Here is a 15,824-nt window from a genome sequence, read left to right as displayed (position 1 = left end):
AGCTCCAAGCCTCCTGCCTGGGTTTAAAATAAATCACCTTCTTCTTTAAATATGCCAAACAAAACTCATGTGGGCATCTGAAGAGCAGAGTTGCTAATGAGCAAAGCCTGTCCTACCCAACCGCTGTGGATATGTAAGATGTGTGCAGGAACTTGCAGCAAAACTGCAAAAGGGTGAGTTTCACAAAGAATAAAAATTATAAGAGGTGAATAGTTTATGATTTGGAAGGTAGGTTCAGAAAGAAGTTTCTTTTCAAAGACTTGCTGATTAAACCACTGCATACTCCCGTAAACATTTTGTGGTCTAACAGATCACTTTACACTTATAATAATCCTTGCTTTATTAATATGCTGCATTGTTCATATATTTGGACCTAATTTGAAAAGCAAATTAAGGTTTCTAAGATGAAACTCACTGCCTGAAGGTGTATCTCAATTTGTGAAAAAAACCCCAAACAACACATGAGCTAAGCTAACTGATTAAAGAAAATATTTTCCTTATGGTTGATCTAAACCCTCGGGTGCATTCCAGCATGGTGGCCTGCTCTGCCAAAGACTGCACACCTCCAGGTGTGGTTAGGGCTCTGAAGATAATGCCATTTGCTTGGTTTTGATACCATATTTTCCTGCTTAGAATGGACAAATAAGCCAGGATGTAAAACACGCCAATTTTAAAATTATGAACAAATGACTTAACACAACAAAAGCAAAGTAATGAAATGAATGCTGTGAAATCTAGTTCAAGAAGAAAGGAGTCAGAACCACAGCACATGGCTGGCTCAAGCTGCGTGCCAAAGCACACAGTTTTATTATGTAGCTTCAAAATAAATATTATACTGCAAGGGTGTACTTACATCCACCTCGCCTTGGTCAATCACATAGAAGTTGTCTCCTTCATCACCTGGAAGCAAAATACAAAAGGTGATTGTTTCCTGAAGGTCTGCCAAGCTATTCAATAACTTCCTGTCCCTGTATTTAATCCTGTACATATTTGCACAGGTTTGTACACCAGATTACTTACAGAGAGATTAATTTTCTGAAACATCCTTGCCTATTTGCCTTCATAAATCAAAGTATCGTTATGATTTCTTGCTATTAATATCTTTCAATTGCATTAATTTATCTCTTTTGATTGATTCAACACTTCATTCAGTGTAAACACACAAGATAATATAGCCTGAGGGTAATGAAGTCCTCCACGACGTGCTGCAGGCATGCAGGTAAGTTGCCAAGTGCGATAATTCTGATACAGCACAATGAGGTGTTGAATATTCCCAACAACCTTAAAATATTTTCCATCTCTAATTACTCTCAGCTAGCCTGTGCCACCCTTATGCATTCTGAGCTGAGGTTTACTTCCTGACTATCTTCAGTTAAGGAATTAAGAGTTTAATTTGAGTGCTGTTTATCTACATTTAGCTGTAGCACTTTGAAACCCTGGAGATCTACCAGTGTGGTTTTGTAGGAGACCTCTCCATATGTAGCAAAAGACCTGCATCCATGAACTTATCCTACAGCTGCACACTTAGATGCTTTTGGAATATGGTTATTCTTTCCATTAAGCAAAGAGGGTGAAATCTCAAACGGAGAGATGTGAATTATACAACCTTAGCCAACATAAAAGAGGAAAGGATTACCCTGTTGTATGACTGTTTCTCCTGCAATGTGTGTGACAGGGAACATGGCATCGAATATGTCACTGGAAAAAAAAAAAAAAAAAGAAACATTTATTAATAAATCAGACCTATTTCTTATCTAGCCAGTAGACCTACATTCATTGTTTATTTAGCCTTCATTAGCAGATTTTGAGGAAAAAGAAAAGGAAAATTTTAGCTGTAACTGGAAAGTGAACCCCTGCTCGGCAAGGAATCAAAATAACCAGTTATGCACAAGCTGTGGTCTAAAACTTAGAGAGACCATGATTCAGTGCGTGCTGTTTTGAAAGAACTCCTGAATTATATGCAGAAAGGCTCTTCTTGCAGCACTGTACAAACTAACCAGCCTGAGTATTGCACTCTCTAAGCAGAGAGATTTGGGATTTCAGCTGCAATGGGTCTGTGTCCCAGCAGTGATTGCCAGATGCCCAAACGGGAGCTCTCCTCTTCTGAACATCTGGCCTCGCATTTACAAGCAAAACCTGTTCCACGGTACAGAGCACACTTGGAAAGGTAGATGGCTCTAAATTAATGCAGCATAAGAGCTGTCAGGAGACTGCACTCGCAGTGCAGAAGAGGCCAAACTCTGAAAACCTCAGCGAGTTGCTCGTGAGAAGGGAATCCGAGCGATGCTACAGAAAGAGGGGAGCTGTAGAAGAGCCTTGTGCTCATTAATCACAGCTGAATTACACACCTTGCCACGTCTCCAGCACACTGTCACATAGCCTTAAAAGGCCAGGCAGAGCAGTAGGGACGGGAACACACCCTGCACCAACACTTCGGGCAACTTGCCCAAATCCAGTCCTTTGTTTATTGAGGGAGACAGCAGGCTCCGTGGAGCCAGGGCTTCCTTTCCCCACATCAGATTTTGAGGAACTTATTTTCAGAAGTATGAGCCACATCGAGATGGGCACTCCCCACCTCTCTTCCCCTTCCTATGCATCAGCCTCAAGGGCTAAAGGAAATAGCTCCCCAACACAAACAAAAGGCAAAAAGAGGGGATTGTTAAGTAGTCTCTTCCCTGGTCTGGCCTAGGAATGGTCCATCCAGGGACCACCGACAACAGCAGCAAGATGAAACACTTCAGCCTGGAATGGAGCAAAGTCCTCACAACCGTAACGGAACATGAACAGTGGAGAAACCCAAAATTTTCATCAACATAGTCAGAAGATCAGCAAACAAACCTATGCTACATTTCAATGCCTTATATGGGAAATGCATATTGTAAAATCCCATTATTAGCTTATTTCCTGTTCAGCTGTTCCAGACTTTATTCAGGCTCAGTTCTAGGAAATGTTTCACTCCTAAGTTCAAATTGCTCATGTCTTTCCTCTTCAGCAGTCTGGATGTTTTTGCTCAGTATCACAGCTCTGCCTCAGGAGAGCTGGGAGATTTCAGACCAGGCACCTGCAAGGGATGCTCAGCCATGACATAAATATAACAAAACAATGTATTTCACCCCTCTTGTTTCATCAGGCCCACTCCATGCTATGCCTGCTCATATTCAGGAAACCACAGATACAGAGCCTGCTCTAAGGTGTCAAGGAGAAACCTCTTTCTCACCTTGTTTTGAGCACTGATGTAAAGACCTATAATAAATTACTTTGAAAAGCTATGGACCATATTCTTAAATCCACTGAACTCGTTTTTGTGGTCTTAGATGGGTTCAGCATTTCTCCAGTTCAAGGGACTCCTCTGTTGGTAAAAATCATGTGCCTGGTACTGACAAATCTCTGGAGCTGGTCCCTGTGCCAACCCTCCACCGAGAAGAACTGGGAGCTGAGATTCCAGTGGGATGGGGGAAACTACCACACTGGTAGGTGCTGAACTGGAAAAGGCACCAAGGGACTTTATGTCCATGAGGCAAGTCATTTTCCAGCAGCTCTGGGACCTGGGAATTCAGTATGACAGAGGCTCCTTTGCCTCCCCGTGGTTTCCCCTTGGCTGTGCTGGGGCACCTCACCGAGCTCTTAGAACAGTCCTGCAGCCTACAGAACATTTACTGAGTAAATGTGGCAGAGAAAAAAGTCTTCAATGTGATAGATCCAAAAATAGAATACCAATATCCAAATCAAAATGTGCTGTTCGAACAAACTTGGAAACTTTATTTTATTTTAAATAGAAAATAACTATTCAGTTTCACCTTTTCATCCTTGTTTTAATCCTGTACTTTATTTATGACTTAACAATTGACTGTACAAACAGTGCCCAATAAATTATGTATACCACTCCACCCTTCTCCAAAATGTTCCACATTTCAATTATACATCACCTTTTAGTTTTATCCAAAAAAACCCTCTTTAAAACTCAAAGACTAAAACTTTCAGCTGACAGTGTAATGAACCCTAAGTCTACTGGCTGCAACAGCAGATCTACACTAATATTCTGCTGTATAGCAGAATACAGGTGTAAATATTCTAACACCCCACATATGATGGGGTGAAGTCCTAATCTTATTTCAGTGAAGTCTTAATCTTATTAGACCAAGACTTGGATTTTTAAAGAGACCTTTGAAGGATATGTCATCAAACATTAGTCTGAGGTACATAGGAACACACACAGAAGTTACCCAAAGTTGTGGTGGTGCTAATTTAAAACTCTAAAGTAAAACAAGGACATGTCTTTAATATAAAGATAAGTGACCAATAATACCACAATTGTCACTGACAACACATCATGATGTTTCTTTCCTACTAGGGAATTATTATTCTTAATTGATATAGTTAGGCCAAGATCTCTCACAGTGATTATTGAGTCGTACTGTTTCTGCTTTTGGATGCTCAATTTGAGATTCATTAAACATCCTCAGATCTCCAGTGATATGGATCAGCAGGCAGCCTCAAAGTTTCTCAGCCTACAAGTCTGGCAGCCAATAACTGGGCCATTCAGAATACCACCAAAGAAAACCACCCTTCTGGAAATTATCATCTCCTAAAGTACTGAATGCTTAAGATCCCTGTATGAAATCCACCTTTTGATTTAATTCAGACTAAGTGTAGAATCTGTTTGGAAACTTTTCTTATTGCCTTTATCCTCAGCATCTGAAATAAATACAAAAATATCACAAGGATCAATATACCAAAATACTTCAAAAATCTGAAAAATTTGTTCCTGACTCAAGCCAAAATCTGTAATGCAATAAAAAGACATATTTTCCACCTCCCCAGTAAAGGTCTGATGCTCCATATTCCGTTCCAGCCATGTGTCCTAGGCCTGTACCATGCTGAAACAGCAAACTTTAAATCCTGAATAAGTTGAGGCACTTGCTAAAGGCATAAACAATACACCCAAGGCCAAAAACATGGTCAGTTGTTTTTTCCTGTACCACGCACCTGTTTATGAGGCATCCAAAATCATTCTCTGGCCATTACAGCAAAAAACAGCCCTTACAAATCCAGAGCTGCAACCATCCCACCACCACTAGCACAGACTGTAACTAGGCTCTTCTCCAGCTCTGCAAAGATATTTGGTATTTCTTGGGTTTGAAGGTTGTGTTAAATTGTTAGGGTCAAACACATGCAAACACATTCCCGACAACCACATTTTTTCAAGCAGGTCCTATTCCGGCAGAAAAAGCAAGCCAGAAAATCAGTAGTTAAGTCTTCAAGTGTTGAACTACCATGATTTCATCTTCTATCTGAGCTGCAGCACCAAGAACACAGCAGCCTCTGTCTCCTGCCCCTGCACTGTTGACACCGACCGTGCTCGCAATGCTTTGTGCTCAACTGATATGGAAATGGTTTGATTTTCTGCCAGGATTTTTATGATTGTGCTGTAAGTGAGAACTGCTCAGAGGGATTTCTTTATTTTGTTGACAATGTATCGTTTGCCCTCTTTCCAGATGACTTATTCAGGTGATGGATGAAGAAAATAGGGCACCAGATCTGGTATTTAAGCTGTTGTTTCATGAGACTGCAAGAGAGCTGCAACAGACCAAGAGAGCTGCTCTGCCCCCAGCGTGTCCTGGGCTCAGCATCAGCACTTGGAGGGCTCTTTCTCACCCTCTCCAGAGCCAAGCTTTTGACAGGCTTTGCCATTTTTTCACAGCTTCCCTAACTCCTCCCAGAGAATCTATATCTGATTACTCGTGACACCTGGAGTCAGACTTTTTTTTCCAGTCAAAAGGTATCAAGGGCAATTTTTTGGCTTGGAAGTGTAGTTGCAGGTGAGACTGTATGTACCTGAATATCCGTGTTCGGATCCAAAGGGATCCAAAGAAGGACATCACTAATGCTTTCCAGGGGGATTTCTGCAGGTTTAATCGCTCATAACCTTTCAATAGTATCAATTCAAAAACAATTCACAAGAAAAGATTGTGAGCAGCAGAGAACATACAGAGAGCAGTGAACTAGTCCAACAAAGTGAAACCAAGAAATGTGTTTAGACATGAAATCTCTATCTATTCAATCAAAAAATACCAGCTGTCTTCTTATGGAATATCAAAATTTAAAAGACTTTTTTTAAAAGGTCAAAGATATCAAAGGCTTGCAGCAAGTTTTAACACATAAAGTGTTTTCCATGAGTGTACATGGAATTGCAAACAACTGTGCTCAGGCCTGGAGTCACAGGGGCTGATCCTCTGCTGTCTGGCATCTCTGATGACTCCTGGCCACCTGGCCAGTTTGAGTCAATTCCCTTCTCATGCCAAGAAGGCAAACTCCACTCAAACCAATGAGACTGCAGCTATTTAGACCAGAAAAAAAAAATCTATCGCAGTGACTGCAAAATAAATATGATGAAACACTTTGCTGATTTAATTCAGTAGCATTTTATAGACCCCATTTGCCAAGAAGCAAATGCCTGTGCTAAGAGGAAGCCAGTGGAGAGGGCAGGGCCAAGGGGGTTCTCTTTCTCACGAGAAAAAGTGAGTGATAAAAGTAAATCATCTCATCTGCTTTTACACCGAGGCTGCTTGGAGTCAACGTAGAATAGGAGATGGAAAAAAAATGATGTGCACTGTGGGTAATATAGCACTGGCAATAGGCAACTGAGAAGAAGCTTGTTAAAACAAAGAGAGAGAAATAGAATTCCAAGCACTTTCAGAACCAGACCATGGCAATGGCCAAAATAGGGAAACTATGTAAGACAATTTATCAGTTTCACAATCAGATTTCTTTCCAGCCCTTGCTGTGCTGAATGCATTGCAGGGAAGGAAAAATGGAAGAGACAAAATGTATATGTGTTAGGCAAAAATGGAAAATCCTCGTTATACCTGCAGGTTATAATTTGTCAAGAGTTCAATCAGAACAATTTCATTGTGCAGGCAGCCTCAGGAAGCCTTCAATGTGTGTGCTATGCAGAGGTTTTTTTAATTCTTTTGCTATCTCTCTAGCAAAACAAAGCCAGCCCTGTGTTGTTGAGGACAGCTTTAAAAGATATGGAGCTGTTCTGGCATAATTCAACAAAAGACACGGAACATTTTCTCGCAGTGAAGCTGCCCTGGCAGGAGGATTCAAGCATTTTAAACCTTTCCCACTTACATACCTTTAAAGTTTAGTAAACAGAGTTGATAGTAACTCCACCCTCCTTTAGCTGTAGCTCTTATGTCTGGGTATTATCTGGGAACTATTTTAAGATTTCTGAAGTGGTGGGAGGGGGGGGCTGTACGGGGTCTTCTTGTGTATGTCTAAGATTTTCTTATGATTCATTTCCTGAAAAGACAACAACTTTCTAGCAACTGTTCTACCAACAGCTTCCCCTGCCCTGTAAGGACGAAGAGCACAGAATTCAAACCAAACTGGCTTCAATAAACATCTGTGTAGCGAGGGAACAAACACAGAACTTTACCACAGAATAAATTGCAAGGCTCTCTGCAAGGCTCCCTCTGGAAGTATAAGGCTTCAATCCATACTACTTGTTCCTAGGAATGCTGCAAGTTCTTGGTGATGTACACTGCTGAAACCACCAAGAACTATTAATATGATTTACTGACTACTGAGAATAAAGGCAAAGCACCCAGGTAAAATAAAAGATTCCCTTTTAGAGGTATTTAAAATCAACAGCCCCAAGCTTACAATTGCTGTAATCAAATATGTGGTGTCATAGGCATGTACCTAAGAAAGAGTCAGTACTGAAGCCTTAACAAAAACATTACCCATCTGCTTCTCTTAATGTCTCTTCCTGTTAGGACAGCAACAAATTAATTATAGCAGCTTACAAAGCTATTAACAATTTAGAATATTTAATTACTTCATTATAATGGTTGACAGTTACTATTGCAATTAAGACATGCATTAATTTTACCATAATGACTGTATAAGTCTTTGAAATTGAACATGAGAAGACTGTGAATGGCAGGCTAACATTGAAGTCCATGTCTAATTCCATAATATTTATTAAGTCACAGGTCCACATAACTAGCAGACATGTGAAACAGAAAGAAATAAAAATCTGTCATCTTCTATTCCTGTGAAATATTTCCACTTTTACTGTTTTATGAAGTCCTTTTATAGGTTCATTAATTGTTATAGCCAATGAACAGAATACAACTTCGTGAGCAGAGCATCAATTCATTTTACAGACTGTACATCTACGTGCCAATGGGTCACATCATCTTCACGCGTTAACAACAGCTTTGGGAGGCAGTTTCTGCAGGGATCTTCATCTGGAAAACTATCTGCCATGGATTGCTGCAATAAGAGGTACAAAAAGGGGCCAAACTTTGTGGCTCAAGAATGACAAGGTCCAATCTCACACTCTACCCCACTGCTTTGGCCTCTTTTACTCCCGCCTCTCAGAAGCATCACTTCATTGAAGTCACACTGCCAAGCCCTGCCTGAGGGAATTGATTCTCTCCCTCTGTTCATGCCTTGTTGGACAGCCTGGAGTACCATGGCCAGTTTTGGGCTTCCCCATACAAGAAACACACTGACAATCAGTGAGTCAGCTCAGGGCCTGGAGCACACAGCAGATGCAAAGAAGGTGGGAGAACCGCATTTGGCCTCTCCTGAAAACACAGTCAGGGAGATCCTACTGCTCTTAAGACAAGAGGCACAAATTGGAACAGAGGAAATTACCAACCTATATAAAGGAAAAAAAAAAAAAAACTGCTATGAGGGTGGTCAAACACTGGAAGAGGGGCCCAGGGAAGGGGATTGTTTCCAAGCTGGGCAAGGCTCTGGGTTAGAGCAGCCAACTCTGCGCAGACCGGCTTCGAGCAGGAGGTCGGAGCAGGGATGTCTGGAAGCCCCGTCCACCTGCCGGGAGCCCAGGGCTTGGCACTGAGCTGCTCCCAGTGGGAGGGATGAGGTGGTCCTGGGCCCAGCCGCAGACACGGGGGAGGCAGGGGAGGGTGAGTCAGGAGGCCAGCTGGAGAAAATCCCATGCATAATGCACGGAAAATATGCTCTCTGTGGACTGATGGAGGAATATCTGCCCTCCTGCATGAATAATTGCAAAGAGGCTGTATCCCAACTTCCCATCACTAATAGCACTGCTCATCAGCAGAGCCTGTGCATAACAGGAGGCCTTGATCAGAAAATGGGTAACATGATTTTGGGGGGAAAAAAAGCAGTTTGCTCAAACTGGATATTCCTGTGGAAAACGGCTGATGTCATGTCCCATTAAAAATGTTTTAGAAGTTTTGAAACTGTCTAATTGTCCTACTGTGATATCTTCAGAGGATCTACTTTTCACTGTGCAATTCCTTCAAAGTAACATTTCTTGGTAATAAGTTAAAATCAAAATGAGGCATTGTTGAAAATGCTTTTCAGTTCAACTTAATTGTATTTCTTTTCTTTTTTCCTGTGTGTGAGCATTCTCAAGATTTTCATCTTGGAACTTAGATTCAAGATGAGAGAGGAATTTAAATGCCAAAAGAAAAACAAACAAGCAAAACAAAACAGAGAAACTTGGGTCAGTAAAATACACTTTCTACTAGCTTATGATGTACAAATATATGTATACAGATATAGAGAAGCACACATACTAGACTGTATAGGCTTCTTTCTGGTTTAGTAGGTACCATATAGTGATTAGGAACTCTTTCCTTGGCCAGCAGGTACCAGAGTCTAATGCAGAGACATTTATGGAGATTATAAGCTGTAAGAACACAGCATTGCTGCAAGAATACTTTATTGAAACTCTTATTTTGAGAAAGCTCCAAATACATCATTATTTGAAGCATGAAAGGGCACTGTAAGAAAGTCAAAGGTGTTATTTTTATGCATTGGCATTGTAGAAGTGACCCAGGGAAAGGCTTAGCACAATGACAAACCATGTTCTTCAGACAAACTGGGCCAAATTCAACCCTGGTGTCACCGATATGAGGCTGGTGTATTTGAGCTGACCAAAGAGGAGAATGACCCTTTATGTCCCCCATGAGTATATGATTTACATTTTCCCCACAATTAATTACTTATCATTTTCTCAAAATTCTGGAAAAGTGATGGAGGACATCATGCTGAAAAAACAAGCATTTTAACTTAATAGTTGAAAGAATAAGCATTTTAGCTTAGTAACTGAGAGAAAATTTCTTCTGCTGGGACCAAAACACAACATCACAAGAATAATTATCATCCCCAAAACAAGTCTCTGTTGTTATTATTATGAAGCAAATTCCACCAGTGATAAAGGGTGACCACAACAAAGTCGTATTTGAACAGTTTATTCCTTCTGGTACTTTCAACTCCTTTCACTCTTTAATTTCAAGCTCCCTCTTCTGGACTATCCCAATGAAGCTGGAGAGTCACTGTGCACTCATCCTTACTTCAGCAATCAGGTAATAAAGCTGAAGAAGCCCTGGGCAAATGGCACTGACACAGATCTCTGATCGCTGTCTCCTGATTCCAAAGTTACTACAGCTGAAGGGATCTGAAATTACAATTGTATAAGCTGGGATTTAAAGCGGTCCCAGAGGGTGGCAATTGGAAATGCACAATTATGCAATCTCTCGGAGTAAATGATGGAGAATATGTCCCTAAACATAGGGACAAGGAACATATATCCCTGGGCATATCTCTATATAGGAACACAGGACATTATTTAAAAAAAATAAACTATAATAAGTTGTATTTCACATGTACATAAGTAAATAAGAACAAAACCACACTATGCACATTACGTTACAGTTCATATTATGCAGTGAAGAGGAATACCTCCCCCCCAACAGTAATAGCATTCTCTGTTTGCTTTTCAGAATAAAATGGAGGACATTCTTTCATGAAAATTAAATTATATGTGTTTATGTTGTCTTGTATCCCTGTGATTAGCAAATTTCTGACAAGAGAAAATTTTATCCTAATAATTCACTCAATTTTACTATTCAGAGCATGTCTACACACAAACTGTTGTGGTTGTGGAACTCGGACATGAACATGATATTAATCCTTTTTTTTTTTTTTTTTGCACTCTGTGAAGGAATCACTTTAAACAGTTTTCTATAAATATAGGAAAATTAAATTGTATTTGATAATTAGAATTGTTCCTTCGAATCATATACTTACTGCTCCTACACACTATTTCTATGACTATGGCTTGCACACCTAGAAAAAGGTCTGAGACAGCACCTCTGCCTGGCAAGTGTATCAGAACCAGCAGTTATTAGGCTAAAATCTTCACCCTCCATGCCTGGTGGTCTTTGCCTTTAACATAAAAATCACAATACACCGAGAATGCTAAAGATGCTAAAGAATAACACGGTGCTAAAGAACGAGAAGATGCTCAGTAAATGCAGTTAGAGGGGGTTCTGTTCACATAAGGTATTTGAGTACATCAGGAAACTCCTGGGGTAATTCTGACCATGCATGTATCGATATAAAGTGCTCCTGGAAGAGCTGAGGAGGGACGAGAGGCTGAAGCCAAGGCTCTGCAGAGTTGTAGCTCCGAGTCACTCAGCGTGTGCTGCAACTAATCAAGCAGTGTTTGACATGCGTCTCCTCTGGCTGACAAGCTCATAACATACGGCTGCAGCCATCTCCCACATCTTGCTTAATTAATTTCCACCCTTGTTGTGAGCTCCCACACCTGGAGATACCAAACAGCTGCGTATAATAACAACACTTGAGCCTGTGCTAGCGGATAGGATTCAATTGGGTTTATAATTGGATAGGTAAATGAAATCATTATAAAATAGCTGATAGAGGTTCTCTAGGATGAGTCAGAATGATTTTTTAAAAGTGTGTAAATCCAGTGTTAAGGAGCTGATGAATAAAATTCACATCTGACACAAAACCACATGTCCACAAGCACTTGCTTTTCTATTTGCATATCTGTTATAGCTTACAGACATGTGCAAACTCATACACCCACACATTTTCCTTATGTTTTCCTTAAGTTCATCATTACTCCCCTTCATCTGTGATTCACAGCATTTCTGAGATAGAATCTTCTACAATGAAAAGAACCAGAGATAAAATTTCTCCAGACAATAAATACTTCTTTTGTAGGAGTTTTTTAGTGAACTATCGCAATTAAGCAGCTTCATTTTTTACAGCTCCACTAATTCAAAGAAGGAGAAAATAGAGATTGATTAGATCAGACGATACATGCATGTTTTCTTAAGTGGTCTGCATTTGCAGGACTCCAAGGAAAGAGAGCTTTTTAAGCATAAAAAGCATAAATCTATAAATGCACAAACACAGACCTAAGGGCGCACTTTATTCATACCTATGGAAATAAATTCAGACACCATTACATTACTTCATTCCATCTTTCTTATTAATTTTCTTCCTGAGCCTTCACTAACCACTACAGTGCACATCAAAGACATCTTGAAGAGACCCAGCAATATCCCTGGCAGCAACACCTGCTCCTTCCAACCTCCCAGCACTCGTTCCCCAGCAGTTCACTGTGTTTCTAAAACCTGCCCAGCAAACACTGCACCAACCTCCTTCTTCCACATTCTGCTGCAAACACCACAAAAATCACGAGTGCCCAGAGTTAAATCCTGCAATGTAACAGTGCACGGGTCTACTTTTATCTCTCCACAGCGATAGCAGATCTGGAAATCTCAGCTATGCTGGGCTTTCATTAGCATAGCTGGGATAGGAGAGGGGAAAAAGCAGTGTTGTATATGCCTTCCTGCATATCTGCAGCACATTTTTTAAATGCCTGGTTGAAAGGGAACATGAAGAATTCACCAGGCAGGCTGGTGGATCAGTATTAAGGCCAACATTTGTGGTCACTCTTAGTCCAAACCTTCAAACACCTTTGCTTGGCTCTGATAACTCTGTGTTTGCTTTCACACCGGTATAATTTTTAAGCAATTTCTCAGCAGAAAGAATTATATTTTATGGCATTAAATAAACCAGGACAAACTCAGCCCCGAAACAAATTGCAAAAAAAAACTTGCAGGAGTACATTATCACACAACTCATGTTGCTTCCTCCCAACTAAATTACCCTCCCAGTTTACAGATTTGTGTTTAATTTGGCCTCTGGCATGACAGAAAGGAATTTTTTGCCCATTTACACAACTCTATGAATCAAAGGTTGACAACAGTAAGCTGCTCTTCAGTCTGACTTGGAGGCATGCACCGAAAACCAGCCAAGTGCAGTACTTGCTCTATCAGGTCTCTCGCATGAACCAGCTACGATATGGCCTGTAGCACACATATCCCTCTGGGAAAAACAGTGCATCACAGTTCCTTCCCTCAAAGACTTGATGTATTAGCAGCTATAATTGCTCTGGATCTTGAATCCTGGCTGCGTTTGCTGCTGTGAACAACACCAGCACCCTGAGATCCTCTGTCTGTAAGATGAGAACTGATTTTGGTTAGGTTTAAAAAATAGTTTTGAAAAAAAACCAGAAGATTTTGCTGTTTAAGGAACATATCGCCACTGGTTTAAATATATTTTTTAATGTAGGGCAAACAGGCTTTATCTGTATTGATATGAAATTCCAAAATACAATAAAGAAATGAAGCAGAAATTTCTATACTAAAGCCAACTTAAAACCAAATCCAATTAAAGGGAATAAATAGGACAAGAGAACAACTAATTCCTTGTCTTTGCTTCTCTTCAAGGAATATTCATATAAATCCCTGGTCTGACATTTATGCTATTTCATGTGACAAGGATCAGAAGTCTCCATAGCACAATGTTTTTAAACCATTTACAGCAGCAGCACCTTTATAATGGATAATAGAAACCTCTCCACATGCACAGAACATTTTCTATAGGCTCACAAAGGGTTTAACCCTGCAAGCTTTTATCCATGTGAACAGTCAGCACTCTAAGTTGGAATAAAAGGAGTAATTTAATGAAAAGCGGGTGGTAGAATCAGGGATTTGGAGTGAGAACATTCTGGGATGAAGAACATGTCTCTTATCTGTGCTGGTGAAGTGGTTTGTAATCAGGAGTATAAGATATGTGCTTTGTGGTGCACTAATAGTAAGAAGGAAAATTTTGAGTCCAGTGCCTGAATTAAGTAACTGTCCTGAAGCCTTCAGGCTCCTTTATTTAAAAGGGAGGGTTTCACAACTCTTGGACCCACATCACGGGCTTCTTTACATGTTCCTGTGGCCACAGGAGGTGGGAAGAGGTCACAAGCATTTAGACTCCACTTTGCATCTCACTTTTTAGGGGGAGGAGGTCAGGAGAGACCCCACCCATGGCTGAATGGCTCAAGATAACATTCAGATGCAATGCTCGTGCCTAAGTATTGGGGTGTGTTTGGGGGTGACAGCCCAGACTGATTCACAAAGCAATGTTCCTTTGGGACACTTTGAATCTAGACTGAGGTGGCTGCACACCAAACCAAATGCGATTAGAAAGATAAACTTTAATAACGACACTGTAGAGAAATTTCACTTGGTGAGGGTCAAAAGGGAAGGGAGTTGGAAGGCAGCAAAAAAGTGTTTCTTAAATGGAGGAGATAAAGATGGCAGGAGATAAAAAGGTCAGACTAGGTGGTCTAAAGGTCCCTGTTAACCCTAAACTCAGTGACAGATACAGAAAAGCAAACACTTGATCTGGGAAAGATTTGGTCATGCAAAGAGAAAAAGCCAGAGAAGAGGCAGCAACCAAAACAGGGAGTAGGTAAATACGTGATGGACCACACAAATACACACGGGTGCTCTGGGCCACCTCCCTCTCCACTGGACACAGCACCTTGCACTCACATTCCTGAGATTCTCCTCAAAAAACGCACCACAGGCTTTCTGCAACACCTCAACAGTATTATCAGAGGTTGTTAAAAAAATCTTAAATGAATAAACGCCTGAAAAATAAACTGCTGATGTGCCATAAGATTTGTAACACAAAGTTGACTTTAAAAAATAGACTAATACATGCAAAGGTCACTAAAATATTTATATTAATGATGGAGCTGAACACTAAGCAGATATTGACTTCTGTTAAGGTGAACCTCAAGATTTATTGGCCTAAGAGGTAAACATTGACTGAGATAAATCCAAGGTCAATATTTACTACCAAGGACAATAAATCTTGGTGGCCTATGAAACATGAAATAAATATATATGTATATTTACATTCATAGACACAAGTATATCTACAGATATTTACACGAATTCTTCAGAATAATGATCATCAACCTCATTTTTTTACAGTATGTTTTCTTAATTATGCCAGAAAGAACCAATGAACAATTATGGACCACCGTTAAGAGGCACCTATTCGAGTATGTCAGCACTGATGATATCTTAGGGTGACATTTCTGCTTCTCCAAGTGACTCTCTGTGCCCTCTGAGCCAGGTGAAGGTTTCTCAGACACAAAGGGAAGTCAAACTAGCTGCCCTATTTTCATCTTGGCTTGAGAACCCTTGCTTATAATTCAAGCAGCAGAATTACATGCAGCAAAGTAGTCTGAATATTTTTCAAGCTCTGGACTTATCAGCCAGAAAGGTTTCTGGTGGAGCACTTCTGAATTCAATGCACCTTCATCTAAGGTCAAGTTTCTTCCCACGAAAGACAAGCACAGGACGGGAACACCTGGACATTCTGGAAGTGTTTTAACAAGGAGCACTTTTACTGTATTTGTGGTCAGATTTGTATGAGCTCAGAACAAAGATGTATCAATCAAATCGAGCAAAATAAATAAATAAAAGCATTGGATGACTTTCAGAGTTATAGGCTTTTTCCTTGAACTAGAAAAGCAAATAAATTTAACAGGGGTGCTGACAAAAGTAGACCTTCTTCCTCCAAACATTATACAAGATCTAAGCCAAAAGGAAACAGATGACTTTGTGTGTTTGTAGGAAGTGATTAGAGAA

The 15,824-nt window shown here is 40.4% G+C and overlaps 1 protein-coding gene across 2 annotated transcripts in view; it reads right to left on the bottom strand.

Annotated features, from left to right (window-relative positions):
* Nucleotides 1–15,824, bottom strand: part of PRKAR1B (protein kinase cAMP-dependent type I regulatory subunit beta) — an 89,963-nt gene that overhangs the window by 36,640 nt on the left and 37,499 nt on the right. For both annotated transcript variants that reach the window (XM_050317426.1, XM_050317427.1), the window contains exons 5-6: nt 1,637–1,698; nt 854–900 (exon numbers count right to left, since the gene is read on the bottom strand). In XM_050317426.1, the coding sequence (XP_050173383.1) occupies nt 854–900; nt 1,637–1,698 (109 nt within the window). The remainder of the gene's footprint in view (nt 1–853; nt 901–1,636; nt 1,699–15,824) is intronic.

This window comes from Myiozetetes cayanensis, unplaced genomic scaffold, assembly GCF_022539395.1.
Source record: "Myiozetetes cayanensis isolate MyiCay16 unplaced genomic scaffold, myiCay2020 scf20-37, whole genome shotgun sequence".
Taxonomy (NCBI): Eukaryota; Metazoa; Chordata; class Aves; order Passeriformes; family Tyrannidae; genus Myiozetetes; species Myiozetetes cayanensis.
This window is presented reverse-complemented; position numbering and strand designations above follow the sequence as displayed.